General features: G+C 45.4%; 1 protein-coding gene across 1 annotated transcript in view; it reads right to left on the reverse strand.

Annotated features, from left to right (window-relative positions):
- The window catches only part of LOC123746960 (peripheral plasma membrane protein CASK), a 552,989-nt gene that overhangs the window by 287,088 nt on the left and 238,467 nt on the right, over positions 1 to 27,434 (reverse strand). Inside the window, exon 2 of the mRNA XM_069317229.1 lies at positions 8,823 to 8,935. Coding sequence (XP_069173330.1) covers positions 8,823 to 8,935 — 113 coding nt within the window. The remainder of the gene's footprint in view (positions 1 to 8,822; positions 8,936 to 27,434) is intronic.

Here is a 27,434-nt window from a genome sequence, read left to right on the forward strand (position 1 = left end):
AAGAATTATTTTGTGATTAGATTATTCCTGCAATACCAACTTTTCAAAGTCCTGATTTAATTTTAAACTTGCACGCACGCACGCACACACACACACGCACACACACACACACACACACACACACACACACACACACACACACACACACACACACACACACACTCACACTCACACACACATACACATCAAACGAAGCTCGTATATACATGTAAATTATCTTACTTTGGTTAAGGGAAAGTTCTCAAAATTAATTACGAGAAATAAGTTTCTTGTTTGATATTAGTAATATGTGACATATGTCAGATTACGAGGCCATGAGGTAAACATACACCTACCTTCTCACACACATACACACGCGAATATTACGTGAGAGATATGATATGATATGATAATATCAGAATATTACATCAAGTGGAGAGGGTACCCCGATTCTAGCAATAGCTGGATTAAAGCTCAAGACATCATCAAATTTTTTGTGCGAGGAGCCAATGCCACGTTCAGAATTTTTTTTAAATACACGGATGGCGATATACTAAAGAAATTGTTCACGACTTTTGTTAGGCCAAAGCTAGAATATGCAGCTGGTTGTGTGGTGCCCATATCTTAAGAAGCACATCAACAAACTGGAAAAGGTGCAAAGACATGCTACTAAGTGGCTCCCAGAACTGAAGGGCAAGAGCTACGAGGAGAGGGTAGAAGCATTAAATATGCCAAAACTAGAAGACAGAAGAAAAAGAGGTGATATGATCACTACGTACAAAATAGTAACAGGAGTTGATAAAATCTATAGGGAAGATTTCCTGAGACCTGGAACTTCAAGAACAAGAGATCATAGATTTAAATTAGCTAAACACAGATGTCGAAGAAATATAAGAAAATTCCCTTTCGCAGAGTGGTAGACGGTTGGAACAAGTTAGGTGAGAAGGTGGTGGAGGCCAAGACTGTCAGTAGTTTCAAAGCGTTATATGACAAAGAGTTCTGGGAAGACGGGACACCACGAGCGTAGCTCTCATCCTTTAACTACACTTAGGTAATTACACACACACACACACACTGCCTTCAGCCTACCTGTAACGATTCGAGAAAGAGACCTGGGAGTGGACGTAACACCTAACCTAAACTCCTGAGGCGCATATAAATAGGATAACGACAGCAGCATACTCTACACTGGCGATAGTTAGAACCTTCATTCAGAAACCTAAGTGAGGAGGCATTTAAGGCGCTTTACACTGCCTACGTGAGGCCAGTCTTAGAGTATACCGCCCCATCATGGAGTCCCCACCTGAAGAAACACATAAGGAAACTGGAAAAGGTTCAGAAGTTTGCGACGAGGCTTGTCCCAGAGTTACGAGGGATGGGATATGAAGAGCACCTGAAGGAACTGAACCTTACGACACTAGAAAAAAAGAAGGGAGAGGGGGGCTATGATAGGAACATATAAAATACTCAGGGGGAATTGACAAAGTGGAAATAGATGAAATGTTCACACGTAATAGTAACAGAACGAGGGGACATGGGTGGAAGCTGGAAACTCAGATGAGTCACAGAGATATTAGGAAGCATTCTTTTAGCGTGATAGTGGAAAAATGGAATGCATTTAAGGAACAGGTTGTGGAAGCAAACTCTATTCATAATTTTAAAACTAGATATGATAGGGAAATGGGACAAGAGTCATTGCTGTAAACAACCGATGGCTAGAAATGCGGGATCCAAGAGTCAATGCTCGATCCTGCAAGCACAAATAGGTGAGTACACACACACACACACACACACACACACACACACACACACACACACACACAATACCAACTTTTCAATTTTTTCAGTAGTTTCAAAACGTTATATGACAAAGAGTGCTGGGAAGACAGGACACCACGAACGTAGCTCTCATCCTGTAACTACACTTAGGTAATTACACACACACACACAACAAATACCCCTACCAGTACCAGCTATCTTTGGTATTACAAAAGTTGACTATTGGAGAGCAACTCAAAAGTGAAGCCAAACTGCGAATTTCTTTACTAAATGAAACGAGGCGATGCTGCACCGTGGACTTGACATAATATCATGATTCCCTTCAGCAAAAACGTGCTGTGCATCGCGCCTCATCAGGTTTTAATCAAAATTGCATAGATTAATCCCCGTCTTCCAAATTACTCTAGGTAATTCCGTTCACTTTGGCGCTAGTTGAGAACTACCAGGGAATATGAAAATAACTAGTGATAACACTCAAGGCAATAAGCAAGAATAAAAAGTGAGTTTTGAAGAGAAAATGCAAGGGGGAAGAGACAGGTGAAACAAGATTCCTTCAAATGTTTTTGAAGGTTTGAAACACTCTACCCTTATATAACGCGCTGCATTCCAGGATTATATAAGGGTCAGGGTCAACAGTCTCAACCTCCTAACTCCAATAAAATATATACCATGTGGGAAAAATAGGATTACGTTCCCAGATATAATTAAGTTGTTTTCTACAGGAATACATTCATTTAAGAATGTGCATGTGTTTGAGTGGGTGTGTGAGAGTTGATGTACTCCCAAGTTGTGCTTGGGGAAGTTGAGCTCCGGCTCTTTGGTCCCGCCTCTCAACTGTCAATCAACTGGTGTACAGATTCCTGAGCTTACTGCGCTCTATCATATCTACATGTGAAACTGTGTATGGAGTCAGCCTCCACCACATCACTACCTAATGCATACCATCTGTTAACTATTCTGACACTGAAAAAGTTTTTTCTAACTTCCTATCCGTCCTAAAGTCCTGATTTGTGTGAGATTGGGTGTGTGTGTGTGTGTGCGTCGGTGCGTGTTTTGAGTGGATTTGTTAGTGGATGTTCGAATTGGTGTGGGTGGGTGTTTGTAAGTGTGTAAGTGTGGTGCGTGTGTGTGTGTGTGTCTGTGTGTGTGTGTGTGTGTGTGTGTGTGTGTGTGTGTGTGTGTGTGTGTGTGTGTGTGTGTGTGTGTGTGTGTGTGTGTGTATGTGTGTGTATACTCACCTAATTGTACTTACCTAATTGTGCTTACGGGGGTTGAGCTCTGGCTCTTTGGTCCCGCCTCTCAACCGTCAATCAACTGGTGTACAGATTCCTGAGCCTATTGGGCTCTATCATATCTACATTTGAAACTGTGTATGGAGTCAGCAGCCACCACATCACTTCCTAATGCATTCCATTTACTAGCTACTCTCTTTCACACACACACACTACTGTGTGTGTGTGTGTGTGTGTGTGTGTGTGTGTGTGTGTGTGTGTGTGTGTGTGTGTGTGTGTGTGTGTGTGTGTTGTGTGTGTGTGTGTGTGTGTGTGTGTATTTACCTAGTTGTGCTTGCAGGGGTTGAAGATCTGCTCTTTCGGCCCGCCTCTTAAGCTGTCAATCAATCAAATACTGTATTACTAACTACTAAGTCACTCCCCCCCCCCTCATACACACACACACCAGGAAGCAGCCCGTAACCGTTGTCTAACTCCAAGGAACCTATTTACTGCTAGGTAACAGGGGCATCAGGGTGAAAATAGGAGGCATTACCAGACGTGTTGTTAAAAGACTGACGAAATAACAATGGCTGCAAAGTATATGACAACAGGAAATAGGAATAGAAAGGTAATGAAGAATACACTCGCCAAATAATAGGCACAGAGCAAAATACAACACAGTTTAATATGCGAACATGAAACTTCATCCTGTTGTTGTTGTTAAAGATTCGCTACCTGGAACAAAAAGTTCCAAGTAACACGGGCTATGGTGAGCCCGTAGATAGTTTTCACGATCTCACAGGCCCGGATGTTTCCTTATAGTATTTTAAACACTAACGCTACAGCTCTTTGTTTCTTTCTCCGTGTGGCCTGTTCCTTAAACCAGTTCTGCTCTTTCCCAGCAACCTACTTCATTCCCATGAGATGCACCATACTGGCCCTGCCCAAGAACGGCGTCTGTAACAAACGACTCCTTCGGCAACCAAATGGAAATCTTACTTCCGATTGGTTACCTAATTGAATTTGGCTGGGATTAGGCACGTATTCCTGCTTGTTAGCAGACCACTTGCTCTGCTATTCCCAGCAGATCTGGGCGCTAGGCGGGAAGATAAAAGCCCTCCCGAAATTAAGGCTCGCATTTACTTCAATGGAAAATACTTTTGTAATAGCTGGTTAAAACCTTATTTATTGGTAAATACCTGTTTGAGTAGTGAAATATATACAGACATGCGAGAGTATAAATACAATAAATATAAAAATATAAAAGGTTTCCCCATAAAGTTTAATGATTCAGATATTTTTTAAATAACAGTTGGTAAAATATAATTTTTTCTTCGGTTACCAACCATTAAACTCTTACTTACGTATATTTTTCCTGTTTTGAGATCCAACATCCTCAAACAGGAAAATGTACACAATTTGCTTCACTAATGTAAAACGTTTAATATATATATATATATATATATATATATATATATATATATATATATATATATATATATATATATATATATATATATATATATATATATATATATATAGTTACAAGATATACATGGGTTGATACAAAAATATATATATATATATATATATATATATATATATATATATATATATATATATATATATATATATATATATATATATATATATATATATATATATCAGGATTTCTTTTAAAAATGTCTTGCTGAATATGACCGCATATTCTGTATTAACTATCTTCTGGTTTAGGGCTTCTATCCCTCTAACTATTATTCTTGCATCAGGGTTTAGTTGAAAGAGTTCTCCAAAAGTCATGTTCGTTTTTCAAGAAGAAAAAAGTGAATAACTATAGAATATATTACACTTATTATACAATTGCACAACGTTTCGAACCTACATGGTTCATTCTCAAGTGATGTTACAGTACAGGTCATTATATTAATACTAATAGTGGGTCAGGTGAATACAAATGGATCTGATCATATTCTATAAAACAAATAAGGCTACCGACCTCCTTATTAAAAACAGCCCAAAGCCGACGGAGAACTCTTTACAGCAGTCAAGCGTTGTATACATGTACACTTGCCCCCCATGAAGGATGTAACTTTCAATCTAAGTACATAGGTATGACGTCGACCAAGCTGACGAGGCGTTTGACCTGTCACCTTCAATCCGGGGCCCTTAGAAATCATATGAGACAAGCCCATGACATCTCCATCCTAACAAGAGAAATGCTGAATAAAAACACCTGTATAATAGACAGAACCCAAGATGTAAGAAGATTACAAATTCTTGAAGCAATCCACATAAAAATAGAACAACCTACCATGAATACACAAATCATGGAACTATTCACTCTACCCACCATGAGAGTAAGAACAAGACCAGAACATGAAGATGCCAACATAGAAGACACTGCTCAACTAACAGTGCCCAATACGCTTGATTAATCTTTGTGTGTACCCTATTTAGCCTTCTGATCCTCAGCTTCTTTTCTTCTTTATGTCTTACTCTTTACCCTCATGTTTACCTAACGAAATTTTCCTGAATTTATATATTTTTTCAATTTTGTTTTCTTATGTAATGATAAAGCTATTCATTTCATTATGTATGACTTTATTTTTTTAAATTTGAGTTAAAACTAACGTAGATATATGACAGAACCTAACCATTCCTACCTAACCTTACCTAACCTATCTTAACCTAAACTCAACTAACATAACTAGGTCAATTATTTATGTTCTTAATATAATAAAATAATAATAATTGAAATAAACCAATTGGAAACATTTTGTTGAAAATAAAATCACTCGGCCTATTAGGCAAATCAGGCCTTGCATAGTAGGCCGAGAAGTACGTTCTGGCTACTAAGTACGACATATATATATATATATATATATATATATATATATATATATATATATATATATATATATATATATATATATATATATATATATATATATATATATATATATTGTACATAAGATAAGAAAAAAGTCAACTCATTTTTGCATTCCAAATAACTGAAACAATCGCCAATAAAAAGTAATGAGACAGATAAGATATCCGCAGCCCGCCCATTGTTGTTGACAAGAGAAAAATATCAATACTTTCCTGTACCTGTGAGCTGCTCAGCAAGCAGAGGACCAAGCGTGTGGATTGTATGATAAGCAGCGATCACACCTGTGGGATCTACACACCTGTGCTAGAACTGCACTTGTGGGCTGTATAGTAGAAAGAACCACAACTGTGCGCTACATTGAAGAAAGGAACGGATCGCACCTATGGTCTGCATGGAGAAGTATATAGGACTTGAAGAAACAAGCATAGAAGACCAGGAGAAGAAAGTTACAGAAGACCTGGAAAGGAGAGTATAAAGAACCTGGAAAAGCAAGAATAGAGGACCCGGAGAGGCAAGTATATAGTACCTGGAAAAGCAAACACTGAGGACCTGGAGAAGGAAACATTGAGAAACCTGGACTAGAAAGTTTAGAGGACTTGTAAAAGCTTAAGTAGAGGACCTGAAATAAAAACGCCCCCTGAACACGACGTCGCAAGATATAAAATGAAGATGGTCATATTTAGGGTCTAATTAATATTTAGGGTCATGAATAAGTGCATATGATGCATATCACAAATATACTCCGATATATACATGGGTGAATATGGCCCCGAAATAAGGATAATCACAAAGAAGTAGCCATGATTTTGTTTTTACCTAGAAAAAAAAAGGCCAAATGAGAAATAAAAATTCCTGGACAAATGTAATTAAGGAAGAGAGTGAGAGGGGGAAGAACAGTATGGAGATCAAGCAGAATAATTTGCATCACCCGAGCCGTTTAGGTGTTTATTGCAGCACTAATCTCCTGCCAGAAAGAGGCACTTTAATTTAATTACCTTTAGACGTCTGATGCACACGTTTCCGTTAATCATTACAGATATGTTGGATAATTTTCATGCGGTTGTCAAAACATTCCCACTCAATTTTAAGATAATTTTTCGCAATGGTTAATAATTCTGAACGTGAAGTGTTATTTTTGTTTTGCATCAGACAACTTATTCAAATATTAAATTATATTTCCACTTATCCGGATATTGCCTCTTATCCGGAGCCTGGTTTATGTTTACTTTTATAGAGAAATCTTTGATAATCTTGACCATTTTTAATTCTTATCCGTGTGAGTTCTCTTTCCACTAGTTTAAAAATGATTTTTTCACGAATTTTGGAATAACTTCACATGGTCCTATAAATAATGCTGAGGTAAATGGTTAAGCTTTGTAATTCTCTTAACTGAGTATGTTCGGTAACTAACATGGGTATTTTAGATGGGTATTAATATGACGATTAGTTATCTGTTACGATAATTTACTGTCTATTACGATGATTAATTATTTGTGATGATTTATTATCTAGTACGATGATTTACTGTCTCAGAATTATTTATAGGTCTAATAAAGAGGATTTTTTTCATCCATTACATCTTTATCAGGGTGATTACATAATTCTTATCACATACGTATTCGGAAAACTACACAGCAATTCGAAGAACCATTAATCCGGAACCCACATTACTATAGAGAAATTATCTTTATTCGATGTCTACATACCGGACACCACTTACAGACAACCAAACGTCAGACAACTCACTTATACGGGTACCGAATTCATTTAAATTCGGATAACGAACAAAACTATAATCACCGTCCAAATGATCTACGATCCTTTGCACTATTCAGGTTACAATTATTAGTAATGAAGAGACGCAGTGCAGTGCACTGTGTATCAATATCCGGCTGTTGTGCACTGCTTACCAATATTCCAATGTTATCGGCACGATAGCGCTCTATAGCATCCGGATATTGGTAACTGTACAACTTATACAGAATTCCGTATGCTTCATTTTTTATTTATATCAAGGCGCCATAGCCTTAGAAATAATGTTGGAACTCTGTACACCACAAACGGAAATCAATGCACTCAACCTTAGAATAAAAGCACCCGGTCACATTACAAGTTTTACACACATCCGGTTTCCACACAACACTTACAGTACAACTATAATCCTGTCATCCGGCAGGCTCACTTACCACCCTCACTCCCATCTTGACGTCTAACAACCCTTACCGCTATCCGGCTGCATAAGAAATCTTACGCTATCAGACTTTCTCACAACACACACACACAGTCCGGTCTCCTTAACAACCCTTCCCGCCATCCGGCTGCAATACAATCTCCACTAATATCCGGTATGACGGGGAACTAACAGACGACTTAACCGGCGCAGAATGAAGGAAGGTTCAGGCAGCCCGGGATCTCCATTAAGCTTTACTGAGCTCGTGGCGTGATTAGTAGGGGAAGCGATCTGGGCAACTTAACTATGAGACAGCCTGATTGGTTAGCTGCCAGAGTTACTACAGTTAATATGAGGCTGGTGCACTTAATACTTGGTATAGTTACTGCAATTAATAAATTGATTATTTAGATTGAGCAGTTGGCGTTGTTAAGAGAGTTCATTTTCAGATACAACAAGAGACTGGCTGATTATTTCGTAATCAAGACCTCGACAACCTCCAAATTATTATTACATTAGGCTTCATGTGTTTTTGCTTTATATAGTGGCACATACACATAGCTATCATCGCCCGTGTGAGAAATGGTTTGACTTATATTAAACAAGGCAATTCACCTGTCTTATCAAGCGCCAACACTCGTTTCTCATAGAGAGTACAACAGGTGGGGCGGGGATGGGCTAGACCCCCCCCCACCCCGAGGTGCCTTCCATTGATGGAAAAGCAAACCTTTCTCCAGAATCCCTCTCCAGTGATGAAAAAATATAAACCTTTTTCTCTAGCATTACTCACCATTGATGGAGAGGCCGGGAGCTGAGGTAAACTTGGCCACATCGACAATCTTGACTGCAAACTGCTGACCTGTCTCCCTGTGTACACACCGTCGCACCAGACTGAAGGGGCCTCTGTAATAAAATGGTCACAGTCAGACATTGTTATATACCTTTGAGGACATAAGTCATATGAAATACATAAGCAAACGATTTGTTGAAATATTATTACTATTAATATTATTATTATATAAATATTATTATTATTATTATAATATATATATATATATATATATATATATATATATATATATATATATATATATATATATATATATATATATATATACATAATATAAACACGCAAATGGGAAAATAAATGTATGTGAATAAACTAAGATAAATAAAGATAAAAATAGAACATTTATTGGTTGTAAATTAAAATTCAACAGTCATATAAATTAAATTGTTAAATACTGCGGTACTCTAGTTGTCTGAATATATGATCAATATTTAGTAGGAGATACACAATATATACAAATTGAGCAGCAATATCAGTTGTATATTTATCTAAACCAGTTTACATGTTTACTGACCTACAGACAAGGATATACACAAATCTACATGTCTCATAATACTTACAACCGAACATCAGCTGTTTCACAACCACCTACACCCAATAACAACTGTTCCACAATCTTGAGGTTATCTTGAGATAATTTCGTGGCTAAGCATCCCCGCGGCCCGGTCCTCGATCAGGCTTCTTTTTTGTTACACAACCCCAGGAAGCAGCCTGTAGCAGCTGTCTAACTCCCAGGTACCTATTTACAGCTAGGTGACAGGAGCATCAGGGTAAAAAAAACACTGCCCATTAGTTTCCTGCTCCACCGGGGATCGAACACAGAACCTCAGGACTATGAATCCGAAGCGCTGTCCACTCAGGTGTCAGGCCCCTAACCACCTACAGGCAACAACCACCTACACCCACCACTAACTGTTCCACCACCACCTACACCCACCAATAACTGTTCCACCACCACCTACACCCACCACTAACTGTTCCACCACCACCTACACCCACCACTAACTGTTCCACCACCACCTACACCCACCACTAACTGTTCCACCACCACCTACACCCACCAATAACTGTTCCACCACCACCTACACCCACCACTAACTGTTCCACCACCACCTACACCCACCACTAACTGTTCCACCACCACCTACACCCACCACTAACTGTTCCACCACCACCTACACCCACCACTAACTGTTCCACCGCCACCTACACCCACCAATAACTGTTCCACCACCACCTACACCCACCACTAACTGTTCCACCACCACCTACACCCACCACTAACTGTTCCACCACCACCTACACCCACCACTAACTGTTCCACCACCACCTACACCCACCACTAACTGTTCCACCGCCACCTACACCCACTGTTCCACCGCCACCTACACCCACCACTAACTGTTTCACCACCACCTACACCCACCACTAACTGTTCCACCACCACCTACACCCACCACTAACTGTTCCACCGCCACCTACACCCACCACTAACTGTTCCACCGCCACCTACACCCACTGTTCCACCACCACCTACACCCACCACTAACTGTTCCACCGCCACCTACACCCACCACTAACTGTTCCACCGCCACCTACACCCACTGTTCCACCACCACCTACACCCACCACTAACTGTTCCACCACCACCTACACCCACCACTAACTGTTCCACCACCACCTACACCCACCACTAACTGTTCCACCGCCACCTACACCCACTGTTCCACCGCCACCTACACCCACCACTAACTGTTCCACCGCCACCTACACCCAGGATATTCAAATATTGTCAAATAAAAGGTTTGTGAGGCGCCATAACTGAGGCGGCCGTGGGCACCTACCAGGCGGGAAGCCAGCAATGACCCGTCTTCTCCAGTTTTCCACGCTCCTCTCCTCAAGATCCTGGCTCCAGCCTCCTCAAGTCGCTTCCTAACACTCTCAGGTCCTTGTTTCCTCTAACACAACATCGCCTACGACCGTAGCACGAAAATAACCGAGTGTTCAGTGGGAGGATCGCACGCAGCGTCCTCCCTCCTTGCCGTTCAGCGCGTCACTGACGCTTCGCATTTTCTATGAGCCTGATATTAGCTGCCGAAATTATGTCAATAATTAATTTGATTGCTTGCTAATGGCTACATAAATTACGTCATCATTTATACAGTTTTCTGATTGGGCGGCGCACGTCACGTGACCATCGTCTCTCTCGGTGCCTTTCCCGCCAATATGGCGACTCCGCCTCTCTGGTCGTCCCACCGCGATCGACAATTCAAAAATATTCCACCGTCCCGGCACGGCCATTCTCACTATCTTCCGAACACAATTCTAACGGACGAGTATGTCCATGACTCTGTGAGGTCTTCACCATAGGCTTCAAACTCATTTCAAGTCATATTAGTTCAAATCAATGCTCCATAATATTTGATACCTTGATACGTTAGGTGGGTTGCTTGGGTTCGTACGCTTCTGGTTATCTTGAGAGGATTTCGGGGCTTTAGTGTCCCCGCGGCCCGGTCCTCGACCAGGCCTCCACCCCCAGGAAGCAGCCCGTGACAGCTGACTAACACCCAGGTACCTATTTTACTGCTAGGTAACAGGGGCATAGGGTGAAAACAACTCTGCCCATTGTTTCCCGCCGGCGCCTGGGATCGAACCCAGGACCACAGGATCACAAGTCCAGCGTGGTGTCTGCTCGGCCGACCGGCTGTAGGTTAGGCAAAACCAGAAAAAAACTTCGTAAAAATAGCATATTATACGAAGTGGTAAATCGAGAAAACGTTGAATTGAGCCATAGTGAGAAACATGAACCAATGTTGTAGCCTAAAGACAGCTGAGGACCACACGGAGAGGTAAGGTGATCTTGAGGAGAGCTCATCTAGTATGACTTCATTGATAGGGATATGAGGACACGGAGCTGGGATATGAGGACACGGAGCTGGGATATGAGGACACGGAGCTGGGATATGAGGACAAGGAGTTGGGATATGAGGACACGGAGTTGGGATATGAGGACAAGGAGTTGGGATATGAGGACACGCTGGCATATGAGGACACGGAGCTGGATATGAGAACAAGGAGCTGGGATATAAGGACACGGAGCTCGGATATGAGGAAAATAAACTGGGATATGAGGACAAGGACCTGGGATATGAGGACAAGGAGCTAGGATAAGAGGACAACTAGCTGGGATATGATGACAATGAGCTGGGATATGAGGACAATGAGCTAGGATATGAGTACGAGAAGCTGAGATATGAGGAAACGGAGCTGAGATATGAGGACAAGGGGCTCTGATATAAGGATAAGAAGCTGTGTTGTGAGAGACAGATAGAGATAGACAGAAAGAGAGAGAGATAAATTCTTGAAGCGAGAGAGACAGAGAGAGAGAGAGACATCCTTGAAGCTTGACCTGCATTGCGAAAGCCTAGCGAAATATGGATGGAATGAATACGGAGGGAGACGGGGAAAATCTCTGGCTCTGACCTCCACACACACACATAACGCCTGGCCGCCCTGGCATGGCGTGCAGGTTAAACACATTTTTTAAATTTAAGAGAAATTAAAAGAAAAAGATGTGAGCAAGGAACAGGTATTTCATCTACTATCCACGACAAAAATTTAGAATGTACTGATCAGTGCCAAGGAACTTAGTCTCACATATCTGTGTGAATATCTATCCAAGAAAGGAGGGCAGATGTGTGGGGCTAGCTTCTCGCAACTTTTTCAGATGACACATGTGTGGTGTGGGACTGTAATAAGCTGGTCGGGGTCTGCCACGCTGCCTGCCTATTTTCCGTAGAGTGTTGAGCACTTTTCCATCTTTTCACAATATATAGATTGAGAGAATAAGAGGAGACATAAAGCGGAAGAAGGGAGGGGAGAGCGCACGTGTGTGTGTGTGTATGTACTCACGTGTGCTTGCGGGGGTTGAGCTCTGCTCTTTCGGCCCACCTCTCAACTGTCAATCAATCTACGGTTACTAACTACTAACTAATTTTTCACACACACACACACACACACACACACACACACACACACACACACACACACACACACACACACACACACACACACACACACACACACACACGGTTGAACCTGTTGATTGACGGTTGAGAGGCGGGACCAAAGAGCCAGAGCTCAACCCCCGCAAACACAACTAGGTGAGTACAACTAGGTGAGTACACTCTCTCAGTCACTCTCAGCAGTCTCCGTGGCGCAGTGGTAAGACACTCGCCTGGCGTTTCGCAAGCGCCTTGCCTTGGGTTCGAATCCTGGCCGGGGAGGATTGACCGGGCGCCAATCCTTAACTGTAGCCTCTGTTCACCCAGCAGTGAATGGGTACCTGGTTGTTAAAAGATTTGGCGGGTTCGTATTCCGGGGAAATTAGGGTTAAGGACCTTGCCCGAAACGCTACGCGTAATAGTGGCTTTACAAGAATGTAAACTCTTGTATATACACGCACACACCCAGGAAGCAGCCCGTAACAGCTGTCTAACTCCCAGGTACCTATTTACTACTAGGTAACAGGAGCATCAGGGTGAAAGAAAGTTTGCCCATTGTTTCCGCCTGGTCCGGCGGAAACAAATGTGTGTGTGTGTGTGTGTGTGCGTGTGTGTGTGTGTGTGTGTACTAACCTAGTTGTACTCACCTAGTTGTGCTTGCGGGGGTTGAGCTCTGGCTCTTTGGTCCCGCCTCTCAACTGTCAATCAACAGGTATACAGGTTCCTGAGCCTACTGGGCTCTATCATATCTACACTTGAAACTGTGAATGGAGTCAGCCTCCACCACATCACTTCCTAATGCGTTCCATTTCTCAACCACTCTGACACTAAAAAAGTTCTTTCTAATATCTCTGTGGCTCATTTGGGCACTCAGTTTCAAATCCAGTATGTGTGCATGCGTGTGTGTGCATGCGTGTGTGTGCATGGTGTGTGTGTGTGTGCATGGTGTGTGTGTGTGTGTGCATGGTGTGTGTGTGTGTGCATGGTGTGTGTGTGTGTGCATGCGTGTGCGTGTGTGCGTGCGCTCTCTAGCCATACCCGCAGACCTTGGCCTAAATGTCAAGAGCCAATTTTTCCAATAGTCGCTGCGTTTATATTTATGAAAAAAATCTATTTCCTCTTAATAAAATTAACATATGCTAATACCGTCGTTAATTTCTAAAGCATGTTAGCCTAATTATACCTTTAAGAACAGTTAAGGTATAACAGGTTAAATACTTTACCACCTTAGGCAACTAAATTAGTTTAAGCTCAAGAAATGTTACTTTCTGATAACTGTAACGGAAAATTCACCTTCAGTGATAGTGAATAACGAAAGAAAATGATGCATTGAAAATTGTTTTTCAGTTTCATAATCAAAGGATAATGAAGTCACAGGCGCCTGTTAAATGGTACGACCTTCGTAATAATTAATATGTCCGCTATTGATGTGTTGGTGCGGGGGCATGTTTAGTGTCCGCTCGTTCGAGGTGCAGCCACACTTCCTGTCCCACACAGAGAATTCCGTTCCATGTAGATACTTCCGTCCCAGGCAGATACTTCCGTCCCATGCAGATACTTCCGTCCCAGGCAGATACTTCCGTCCCAGGCAGATACTTCCGTCCCACGCAGATACTTCCGTCCCAGGCAGATACTTCCGTCCCAGGCAGATACTTCCGTCCCAGGCAGATACTTCCGTCCCACGCAGATACTTCCGTCCCACGCAGATCCTTCCGTCCCACGCAGATACCTCCGTCCCACGCAGATAATTCCCTCCCACGCAGATACTTTCGTCCCACGCAGATACTTCCGTCCCACGCAGATACTTCCCTCCCACGCAGATACTTCCCTCCCACGCAGATACTTCCGACCCAGGCAGATACTTCAGTCCCAGGCAGATACTTCCCTCCCACGCAGATACTTCCGACCCAGGCAGATACTTCAGTCCCAGGCAGATACCTCCGTCCATCGCAGATACTTCCGTCCCACGCAGATTCCTCCGTCCCACGCAGATACTTCCCTCCCACGCAGATACTTCCCTCCCACGCAGATCATTCCCTCCCACGCAGATCATTCCCTCCCACGCAGACACTTCCCTCCCACGCAGACACTTCCCTCCCACGCAGACACTTCCCTCCCACGCAGACACCGCCCTCCCACGCAAGCACTTTACAAAACACTCAGCTTGAAAATGAGTCGTTAATTTAGTTGGGAACGTTTAGGAAACTCAGTCCGCTGAGAAATCTGAATAGTTAAACCAAAAAGCGGTCGGGAGCGACATTATGCGCTGCGACAGGAAAGGTTGAACCTCTCCCATTAAAATGTAATTACATTTCCAACAAAATTCTGCCGCTGAGAAGAAGAGATTAAGGGCGACGTGTGAAGACAATAGAGCGGGGCAATACTGCCCTGAAGGGCAATGCACTGGAGGGCAGCCTGTGCCCGCAAGACGCAATTAAAGATATTGAGATGTGCTGGAGAGCTCCGAGAGAGCAAGACCACATTGCTCATCCTCAAAGTGGACTTGAAGACAGTCCAGGTGGCGGAGAGGCTCTTAGTCTGTCGCATATCACTTTCCCAATGCCGAGACTTCACAAGGTATACTCAACTGGTGTGCAGTCAGTGATCCATCAGTAAGGAGCATGGTAACAACAATTAGTGCGGGAACGCGTGTAATAAAATAGGCTGTAACATTATTATTAATTCAGAATAAAATCACAACAAAATATTGAGGCTGTTCATGTACGATCACACGCAAGAACTCAATATTTTACCATTATTATTGCTATTTATTTATTTATTTATTTATTTGAATTAACATTGTTAGGTATATAGGCATTTATGCGTGAACCATGAACAATATAAAAGGTACCAGAGTTCATGTCAAGCCTGGCTGCGTGTCAAGCCTGTAGCTGCGTGTCAAGCCTGTAGCTGCGTGTCAAGCCTGTAGCTGCGTGTCAAGCCTGTAGCTGCGTGTCAAGCCTGTAGCTGCGTGTCAAGCCTGTAGCTGCGTGTCAAGCCTGAAGCTGCGTGTCAAGCCTGTAGCTGCGTGTCAAGCCTGTAGCTGCGTGTCAAGCCTGTAGCTGCGTGTCATGCCTGTAGCTGCGTGTCATGCCTGTAGCTGCGTGTCAAGCCTGTAGCTGCGTGTCAAGCCTGTAGCTGCGTGTCAAGCCTGTAGCTGCGTGTCAAGCCTGTAGCTGCGTGTAAAGTCTGGCTGCTTGACACCAACATCTCTCACCATGACACAATCTAGTTGTTTTGTTATTAATACATTAGGTACATCTGCATTAGTGCAGCTACCCTAGACTATATGAAGTGGAGTACAGTGTGTCAAAAAAGCTAACTAGGTGATGCTATAAAATCCCCATCACACAGGATGGTTAGTCATACAGAGGCATGTGATAAGCGGTCTGCACTGGCAGACTCCGGATGCATTTTGAGGATATCAACAACACAAGATTGAATAAGGTAGCAGTGGTAATACAAGTCCCCATCTCGCAGGATGGTTAGTCATACAGAGTCATGTGTTTAATAGCCTGCACTGGCAAATTTTGGGTATACTGTGAGGATATCTTCAAGAATACGAGAGTGAATAAAGTAATTGCAAAGCTCCAGGTACCTCATGCCAACTGGTCTGAAAGGTCTAATAACTGGGCATTCAGTGATGTAGTGCGGGAGATCATGCCGTAGTTCCTGCTCACAGAGTTTGCAACTGGAGTGCTCAGGATTGGGAGACCCGTCACCTGCAGCCACCTGCCACAGGTAACGGTAACCCAACCTGATCCTTGCAACCACTGTGTCGCACAGTCTAGTGGACGTTTTGTGCTGTCCATAGATGTAGGTTTCAGATCTGAACAAATCATAGCTTTTTATACTAGTACTTTCAGGTCGTTGGGAGTCAGTAAGTTCTTTCCTATCAGATCTGAATGTTTGGACCAATACAGTTTTGACAGCAGAGATGGGGATACCTAGATCTAATTCAACTTCAAACTTGTTACACGCTAATTTGGCTGCAATGTCTGTCTCATTATGATGGGTTATATTTATGTGTGAAGGTATCCATACAAAGGAGATTCGAGACCCTTTACTCTGTGCATCAATTAGGTCAGGGGTCTCGAATCTTCTTTGTATGGATACCTTCACACATAAATATAACCCATCATAATGAGACAGACATTGCAGCCAAATTAGCGTGTAACAAGTTTGAAGTTGAATTAGATCTAGGTATCCCCATCTCTGCTGTCAAAACTGTATTGGTCCAAACATTCAGATCTGATAGGAAAGAACTTACTGTTATATTGTAGGGTAGGGATTTACCACAGCAGTCTAGGGACAACTCTTGCCAAATTTAACTTTAAATCCAAGACTCGTGTGTGGTGAGACAACTGGCAGCATGAGTTGTTCCAAGAGTTGAAGTTCTTGCACTTGCAAGAATACAAGCATCACAAGTTGAAGGTCACTCTCCACCACAGTACCACAGCTTAAGGTCACTCTCCACCACAGTACCACAGCTTAAGGTCACTCACCACCACAGTACCACAGCTTAAGGTCACTCTCCACCACAGTACCACAGCTTAAGGTCACTCTCCACCACAGTACCACAGCTTAAGGTCACTCACCACCACAGTACCACAGCTTAAGGTCACTCTCCACCACAGTACCACAGCTTAAGGTCACTCACCACCACAGTACCACAGCTTAAGGTCACTCTCCACCACAGTACCACAGCTTAAGGTCACTCTCCACCACAGTACCACAGCTTAAGGTCACTCACCACCACAGTACCACAGCTTAAGGTCACTCTCCACCACAGTACCACAGCTTAAGGTCACTCACCACCACAGTACCACAGCTTAAGGTCACTCTCCACCACAGTACCACAGCTTAAGGTCACTCTCCACCACAGTACCACAGCTTAAGGTCACTCTCCACCACAGTACCACAGCTTAAGGTCACTCACCACCACAGTACCACAGCTTAAGGTCACTCTCCACCACAGTACCACAGAACACACCAAAAACGATCGATGGTTCTCCACCATTCAAGTCGTCTGGTCATTTATGTCATTGTACTCACCTGACCAGGGGCCTGATAGCTTAATTGACAGCGCTTCGGATTCGTAGTCCTGAGGTTCCGCGTTCGATCCCCGGTGGAGGCGGAAACAAATGGGCAGAGTTTCCCTGATGCCCTTGTTACCTAGCAGTAAATAGGTACCTGGGAGTTAGACAGCTGCTACGGGCTGCTTCCCGGGGGTATGTAACAAAAAGGAGGCCTGGTCGAGGACCGGGCCGAGAGGACGCTAAGCCCCGAAATCATCTCAAGATAACCTGAAGATGGCCACCTTCCCGGGCGTCCCATCCCTCACCCCCATCTCATCCTAATCTCATAAAACAAACATATATAATTCCAACTCAACCAAACACTGATCAGCAACATAGGTGAGAATACCTAGCTCATAACCCCAACCAGGTGAGCCCAGTCAGAGCTCACGACCAGATGAGCCCAGACAAGAGCTCACGACCAGATGAGCCCAGACAAGAGCTCACGACCAGATGAGCCCAGACAGAGCTCACGGCCAGATGAGCCCAGACAGAGCTCACGGCCAGATAATCCCAAACAGAGCTCACGACCAGATGAGCCCAGACAAGAGCTCACGACCAGATAAGCCCAGACAGAGCTCACGACCAGATTAACCCAAACAGAGCTCACGACCAGATGAGCCCAGACAAGAGCTCACAACCAGATAAACCCAGACAGAGCTCCCGACCAGATGAGCCCAGACAGAGTTCACGACCAGATGAGCCCAGACAGAGCTCACGACCAGATGAGCCCAGACAGAGCTCACGACCAGATGAACCCAAACAGAGCTCACGACCAGATGAGCCCAGACAGAGCTCACGACCAGATGAGCACAGAGATAATCAGCTATAATGACGACGTCTTCAGGTTAATATTCTGGGGATCCTCTCCCATTTCCAGACATGCCAGCTGGCTGGTGGGGGAGCCCCGGGAGGAGGGGGGGGGGCAGGCTGTGGGACCGGTGGGTGAAGATGGAGATGGAATGGATGGATGGAGAAATCCATCCATCCATTCCAACCTCCATCCAACCTGGATGGAGGTTGCGGAATGGGAGATAGATAGGAAATAGTGGATAAAGATAATGCAGAAGAGACGTTAAAGAGAAGAGAACAAAAAAAATATAAATAAAAGAAGAGGGAACAGAAGTAGAGAAGTTTGGTTAAGGAACATAGAGGACACGGCGCAAGGCGAAGAGAAAGAAGAACTGAGACGGTGCAAGGATACAAGGCGGATGAAGAGAGAGAGAGGAGTAGAGAGAAGTGAGAGGAAGGAAATAAGAGGACGAACGGAAGTGGAAGGGAAAAGTTGAGGCTAAAATAAAGAAGGGAAAGGAGATAGGGCTTATGGAGAGGTAACAGAAGAGAGGAGACAGAAGGAATTAGGCATAGTGAAGAGTAAAAGTGCAGGTTGAGGTAAGAGGAAGAGAGCAGGTTATCTTGAGGTTATCTTGAGATGATTTCGGGGCTTTAGTGTCCCCGCGGCCCGGTCCTCGACCAGGCCTCCACCCCCCAGGAAGCAGCCCGTGACAGCTGACTAACACCCAAGTACCTATTTTACTGCTAGGTAACAGGGGCATAGGGTGAAAGAAACTCTACCCATTGTGCCTCGCCGGCGCCCGGGACCGAACCCGGGACCACAGGATCACAAGTCCAGTGTGCTGTCCGCTCGGCCGACCGGCACGCTTGGAGCTGAGAGGTTGGGGTCACACCTGTCCTCCCGTCTCCTCTATACTGAACACACAATATTGAGAAGAGAATAATGATACTTAAGAAGATGAGGCGGTAACAGTGCCATCTTAAGATGAGGATGAAGCATTGTGATGGGACGAAAGTTGACGGACACATTACTGTTTTTACTTGAAGAAATGTATTATTATTAGTATTGAGAAAATCCACAGGGGCTGTGAGGCAATGCGAACCCGCGATCAAATTATTGCCAGCCGCATATGGCAATGTTTTGTTCGCGCGTGTGATTTTATGAGTGCATTATCATTGTTATTATTATTATTATTATTATTATTATTATTATTATTATTAATTAGAGAGTGAGTGAGAGTAAGAGGTGATGGGTACACTCCCGTGTTCCAGCACACAGCTGGAACACTCTCCCTGGCCTGCCTGTCATCTTAGGTGCCACAGAGCGGCTCATGTGAGCTGAACTGACAACTTACTCTGCGTGAGTGACAATATCGCAGGAGACAGTAGTATGGAACAAGGGGCCGAGGAATTGTTTACAGGGAAGACATTGAGAAACAACTCCCAGACTTATTTAATACTGGGAGATGAACTACTTTGGTCTTATTCTCCTCCCAATAACTGGAGTTGTCACGTCCTAACAAGATTGCCTTCCGGGTGAGAGAGAGAGAGAGACCTTGGCCAGTGGTGGTGAGGGACCTCTCTACCCTGGCCAGTCTTGGTGAGAGACCTCTCTACCCTGGCCAGTGTTGGTGAGAGACCTCTCTACCCTGGCCAGTGTTGGTGAGAGACCTCTTACCACAACATGGAGACGCTACAGCACTAGCCACTAGCGCCGGCCTGGCCGCCAGAGATGAGAGAGAGCTGAGCATCACGCCGGCCACACAATTAACCTGTCTCACAACAAAGGGTCGCAGGAGACAGCCAATAAAACCTGGTCTTTGGCAACAGCTTCGAGAGACGGTTTATCTGAGAGATATGGAACAGTTATGGTATACAGTTTACAAGAGTGTAGAGAATAGTTTATAATACCCCGAAGAGGAGAGTCACTATGTCTTGCTAAGGCGCTGGCTCTGACAGTCATCATGTCTTGCTAAACCATAAGTCTGACTGTCACCACACCTGTCAATGTTGAAAACTAACATATTTTCTGTTATAGCAAAATCTATTTGCTCTGATATTAGGATAATTTTAAGGTTAAAACCACATTGTTGCCGGGATGAATATTTGGGACAAGACGTTAAATTTACTAATACTGAACGACAACCTGTGGACACTGACACTCCTTTTCTACACGCTTCGCTCTCATAACGTGAAGAAACCCTTCACACACACACACACAGTTGATTGACAGTTGAGAGGCGGGACCAAAGAGCCAAAGCTCAACCCCCCCCCCCCCGCAAGCACAACTAGGTGAGAACACACACACACACACACACACACACACACACACACACACACACACACACACACACACACACACACACACACACACACACTAACCAAGCGAGGACGACTGCAGGTTATCACCTCTCCGATATAACTTGCAGCTTGCAATACACTCTAATCAGGATAACCATTTAAATCCTGTCGAGATGAGAAGCATGCAGGGTTGGCGTCCATCCTTGCTACACAAGAGCGAGGCCAGAGCGATGCACTGCAACCCCTTATCCCTTGCCCCATCCATTACCTCGATACGCTCAACCACTTCCACTGCTCGAGGAAATTGACGGTATACTCTGCACTTAGTCATACTGACTTAGTGCCCATAACTACTCGACCCTCACTAGGAGGTGTGAGGTGGTGAACCTGACCTTCACCACAAGAGCATCAGACAGACGGGCCTCAGAGTGTGGCGGGGACTAACCTGTATTAATGGTACGACCCTCCCATCGTGGCCACAGTTGTTTCCAGCATGCTCCTAAGAGTGCCATGGTCCTTCTGAGAGTGCCATGGCCCTCCTAAGAGTGCCATTGGTCCTTCTGAGAGTGCCATGGTCCTCCTAAGAGTGCCATGGCCCTCCTGAGAGTGCCATGGCCCTTCTGAGAGTGCCATGGCCCTTCTGAGAGTGCTATGGTCCTTCTGAGAGTGTGATGACCCTCCTGAGTGTCATGGCCCTCCTGAGAGTAACGTGGTCCTTCTAAGAGTTCCATGGCCCTCTTGAGAGTGCCATGGCCCTCCTAAGAGTGACATGGCCCTCCTAAGAGTGACATGGCCCTCCTGAGAGTAACGTGGTCCTCCTAAGAGTTCCATGGCCCTCTTGAGAGTGCCATGGCCCTCCTAAGAGTGACATGGCCCTCCTAAGAGTGACATGGCCATCCTGAGAGCGCCATGGCCCTGCTAAGAAAGCCATGGCACTCCTGAGAGTGCCATGGCCCTCCTAAGAGAGCCATGGCCCTCCTAAGAGAGCCATGACCCTCCTAAGAGAGCCATGGCCCTCCTAAGAGAGCCATGGCCCTTCCTTTTCAATTAACTACGTTCTCTCCTCCCAGAGGCAATTGAGTAATTTAGGTTAACAGCGTCGTTTGGGTGTCTGATGAGGATTGAAAACTTTCACTCTAACGATGCGATTTACAACACTGACACAAGCTTTTGTTTTAGCGATGGGGGAGTGAACTGATTAGAGGAGGGGGTGATTGGTCCAGGTGGGGTGATTGGGCCAGGTGGGGTGATTGGTCCAGGTGGGGTGATTGGTCCAGGTGGGGTGATTGGTCCAGGTGGGGTGATTGGTCCAGGTGGGGTGATTGGTCCAGGTGGGGTAATTGGGCCAGGTGGGGTGATTGGTCCAGATGGGTTGATTGGTCCAGATGGGGTGATTGGTCCAGGTGGGGTGATTGGTCCAGGTGGGGTGATTAGTCCAGGTGGGGTGATTGGTCCAGATGGGGTGATTGGTCCAGGTGGGGTGATTGGTCCAGATGGGGTGATTGGTCCAGATGGGGTGATTGGTCCAGGTGGGGTGATTGGTCCAGGTGGGGTGATTGGTACAGGTGGGGTGATGGGTCCAGGTGGGGTGATTAGTCCAGGTGGGGTGATTGGTCCAGGTGGGGTGATTGGTCCAGGTGGGGTGATTGGTCCAGGTGGGGTGATTGGTCCAGATGGGGTGATTGGTCCAGATGGGGTGATTGGTCCAGATGGGGTGATTGGTCCAGGTGGGGTGATTGGTCCAGGTGGGGTGATTGGTACAGGTGGGGTGATTGGTCCAGGTGGGGTGATTAGTCCAGGTGGGGTGATTGGTCCAGGTGGGGTGATTGGTCCAGGTGGGGTGATTGGTCCAGGTGGGGTGATTGGTCCAGGTGGGGTGATTGGTCAAAGTGGGGTGATTGGTCCAGGTGGGGTGATTGGTCCAGGTGGGGTCAAATAAATCATTGATCACATTACAGTCTGGGCTTCATTTGGGTTACACTTTTGTACTCAAGTGCTTCGTCAATTTACCAAGCAATTATTTAGAAAATTAAATTAAACAATATCTGAGCCAAAGCGACTTTGTACATTCCCTCACTTGTCTCGATTTGTCACCGACTCTGATACCACCGACACGAATATTCGTCACACAAGGTACGAATCATGGAATCTTCAGCACGCAGCAGCACCAATAACAGCCACGAGAATGTTTCTACTTCAGTTACCAGTTATTTACTGATATAATATCCTTTCAAACGACGTTGATTAACCTTGCAATGGAACGTTCAATATTCATAGACCCGTAATACATTTTGTATGCTGTTCATATGAAGCATTTTATCCGAATTAATCACCGAGTGGTGTCGTTCATATTTATTACCTGAGTCTAGTGAACACAGGAGGTTCATTTAAAGCATCAAAGCTTGGTAAACATAAGAGGAGATTGCTCCTTGTCCTGCACTACGGGCGCGCGGGCTCGTGCGCGCACTTACCAGCATGTGTTGATACTGGTGAACGATGGTTCACTTGTCCTGCTTCTTAGGTCCTGAACACCTTGTCTCTTCTTCCTGGTTCCTCGTGTATTGTTCAGTCCATCCTCAGAACAAAGTCCTGTGAGGTTCACAGCGTATAAGTCAAATGCTGACTATACAAACGCTATAAAAGTCAGTATTTGGACTTATGCCCAAATACCTTGCCATGTGCTCTGACTACGAACGTGCTGCGTTCACTTTCCGCCTGTAGTGTAAACACTTCCTAAATGAACGTAACCAAAACACCTGACCTAACATAGACCTATCTATACATAAACCCATAATATATATAATATTAATTTACATTTCAGAAACAAGGGCTTGTTATTATAGGTAGGTAGGTAGTAGGCATCCATCAGTCTCAGGAGACTATGGAGTTGCGCTCTGGTTGTCGGTCTGGAGTGGTCTCACCAGGGCGCAAAGCCAGAGTAGGGTTGATTCGAGGAAGAAGCTGTTACCCAGGCAGCAGGTCTCCCCTCTCCACGGCGCTGAAAGTCTCCAATTGAAAGGCATACGCCAATACGATTGGTTCCAGCGCCATCGCAGGAACTGTGAGTTCCGGGGTTGACCTCGAAGTTGGTGAAGAAGGGACACAGGGACCACCTATCCCGGAGACCGCCGTGGTCGGGGCCGGAGAAGAACCACCCCATCAAGGGCATGAACGACCCCAGCCTCCTGAAGCAGAGCCTGGGGGGCCGCACGACCCTCGGGAGGTGGACGACCCGGTCCCGCACCTACGGGTTGCAGAAAAGGATCGTCACAGCCCTTTTCCACCCGAGGCTCGCTTCCTTCAAGACCAAGTAGAAGGAAGAGTGATAAATATTAAATACTGTTTGGACAAATCATCCTGTCAGTTGGTTGTGAGCTTGATAAAAAAAACTAAGTCAATATTTACTGTTTAGGCTGATGCATGGGGCGGTATTCCACGATTCAAGTCCCAGTGACTAGTAAAGTTTGCAGTCATGTCTAGGGCATTTTTTATGTATATAATTACTGGCAGTGTATGAGAGAGAGAGAGAGAGAGAGAGAGAGAGAGAGAGAGAGAGAGAGAGAGAGAGAGAGAGAGAGAGAGAGAGAGAGAGAGAGAGAGAGAGAGAGCACATAAGAGAGAGAGACAATAGGGGAGGCCACCTACACACTTCAGGGTGGAGAACACCATGGGAGACATCTGGCTCAAGTCCCGCCTCCTGTGTCCACCTGCTCCCTCCCACCACCACCACCACCCCAGCCATCGCTGCCTGCCTTACCTTGCAAGATATCATATTCCTGCATGACTATATATACCCTACTCTCCAAATGACTACCTACACCCCATTAACTCCATTCACGCTTACTCCTCCAACCATCCATAACTCATCAATTCCCTCTTTTCTGAAAACCTCTCTGGAGACCTCGCTGCCTTCCTCTTCACGCCCAACCGGTTCCTGCGGCCGCTCGTCCCTCCTAGGACCTCCCAGGACCTCACAGGATCTCCCAGACCCAGCAATTCTACGCCTCCCTGGCTCCTAGGATCCACGTGATTATTTCATATCTCCATCTCATCCCACAGGACTTCTGGATAGTCGGGAAATACTATTATAATCCCTATAGTTCCTGAAAATGACGTATAACCTAATGTCTTCATTTAGTTCAACCAGTGTGCTTTCTTGCCAATTTAACACATCAACCAAGCAACCCGTCGTCTCAAGTAATAGGACGAGTTTCTCACGTTAGTATAGAAAAGTTACAAATGAAACGCATTGAGAAAGTACAGCTCACACGTGTCTATGATTTCTCTGCATCGGTCTCATACATCATACACCATGAGGGTGAGAGATACACCACCACCCTCACATCATACACCACCACCCTCACATCATACACCATGAGGGTGAGACATACACCACCACCCTCACATCATACACCATGAGGGTGAGACATACACCACCACCCTCACATCATACACCATGAGGGTGAGACATACACCACCACCCTCACATCATACACCATGAGGGTGAGACATACACCACCACCATCACATCATACACCATGAGGGTGAGACATACACCACCACCCTCACATCATACACCATGAGGGTGACACATACACCACCACCCTCACATCATACACCATGAGGGTGAGACATACATCACCACCCTCACATCATACACCATGAGGGTGAGACATACATCACCACCCTCACATCATACACCATGAGAGTGAGACATACACCACAACCCTCACATCATACACCATGAGGGTGAGACATACACCACCACCCTCACATCATACACCATGAGGGTGACACATACACCACCACCCTCACATCATACACCATGAGGGTGAGACATACATCACCACCCTCACATCATACACCATGAGAGTGAGACATACACCACAACCCTCACATCATACACCATGAGGGTGAGACATACATCACCACCCTCACATCATACACCATGAGAGTGAGACATACATCACCACCCTCACATCATACACCATGAGGGTGAGACATACACCACCACCCTCACATCATACACCATGAGAGTGAGACATACACCACAACCCTCACATCATACTCCATGAGGGTGACACATACACCACCACCTTCAAAACCCGATACATTTATCAAACTAATCAAAATATTACATCTCATTAATTGCAATACTCTATACTAAAGGCTTAACTGTTCCACAGATACTGTGCAGCAAAGGGAGGTTCGTGTGTAAATTAAATATTGCGACATAGTTAGGAAGACTGCGGGGTAAAGTGGAGGTGCTGAGGCGGCCCTGGCCACGGCCTCCTTCATGTGTGGCTGACTGCTGTGTAGAGGCCTCCCGCCCTCCCGCCTGGAATGTAATAACCGGGTCCCTCTGTGCTGCTCCTGCCCGCCACATCAACGGCTCTCCTGAATACCTTCAGTAGTCGGACAAACCTCCTTGTCTCGTCGCATGTGGTAGAGCTGTCAGTCTCCCTCACTGCTCCTCACCTCATGTACTGGAGCTGTCAGTCTCCCTCACTGCTCTTTACCTCATGTACTGGAGCTGTCAGTCTCCCTCATCCCATGTAGCAGTGCTGTCAGTCTTCCTCACTGCTCCTCACCTCATGTAGCGGAGCTGTCAGTCTTCCTCACTGCTACAGAACAAACAGATGTAGGATAATAGCTCATAAAACTAATCTATAAATATTGATACTAATCCTACAGAATCTTGCTCTTAGTTAAAACAAAAGAAAACAAAGAGAGATGGGACGGAAGGGGCGAGGGCCTCCAACGGGACGGGAGGACGGAGGAGGGAGGGGGGCGGGTCTCGGGGACGGGAACCACCCGTCAACACTGACAATATATCATCCATGGAAGAGCGAGGCTCTGGCGGCTTACACTGGCCAGGGAGATAAGAGGCACTGAGGATCACCAGGTAGTTACCATGGGACTACACTGCTGACACCACCGATGATCACTCATCACGTTGAGCACCTCCTAGCCCGAGCTGAGCACCTCCTAGCCCGAGCTGAGCACCTCCTAGCCCCGAGCTGAGCACCTCCTAGCCCGAGCTGAGCACCTCCTAGCCCGAGCTGAGCACCTCCTAGCCCCGAGTTAAGCACCTCCTAGCCCGAGCTGAGCACCTCCTAGCCCGAGCTGAGCACCTCCTAGCCCGAGCTGAGCACCTCCTAGCCCCGAGCTGAGCACCTCCTAGCCCGAGCTGAGCACCTCCTAGCCCGAGCTGAGCACCTCCTAGCCCGAGCTGAGCGCCTCCTAGCCCGAGATGAGCGCCTCCTAGCCCGAGCTGAGCGCCTCCTAGCCCGAGCTAAGCACCTACTGAGCTCCACACACCTATAAGCTCTCAACCTCATTGTATCCAGGTCTTTTCTGCATCCTAGCTCCTC

This window comes from Procambarus clarkii, chromosome 87, assembly GCF_040958095.1.
Source record: "Procambarus clarkii isolate CNS0578487 chromosome 87, FALCON_Pclarkii_2.0, whole genome shotgun sequence".
In the NCBI taxonomy this organism is placed as follows: domain Eukaryota; kingdom Metazoa; phylum Arthropoda; class Malacostraca; order Decapoda; family Cambaridae; genus Procambarus; species Procambarus clarkii.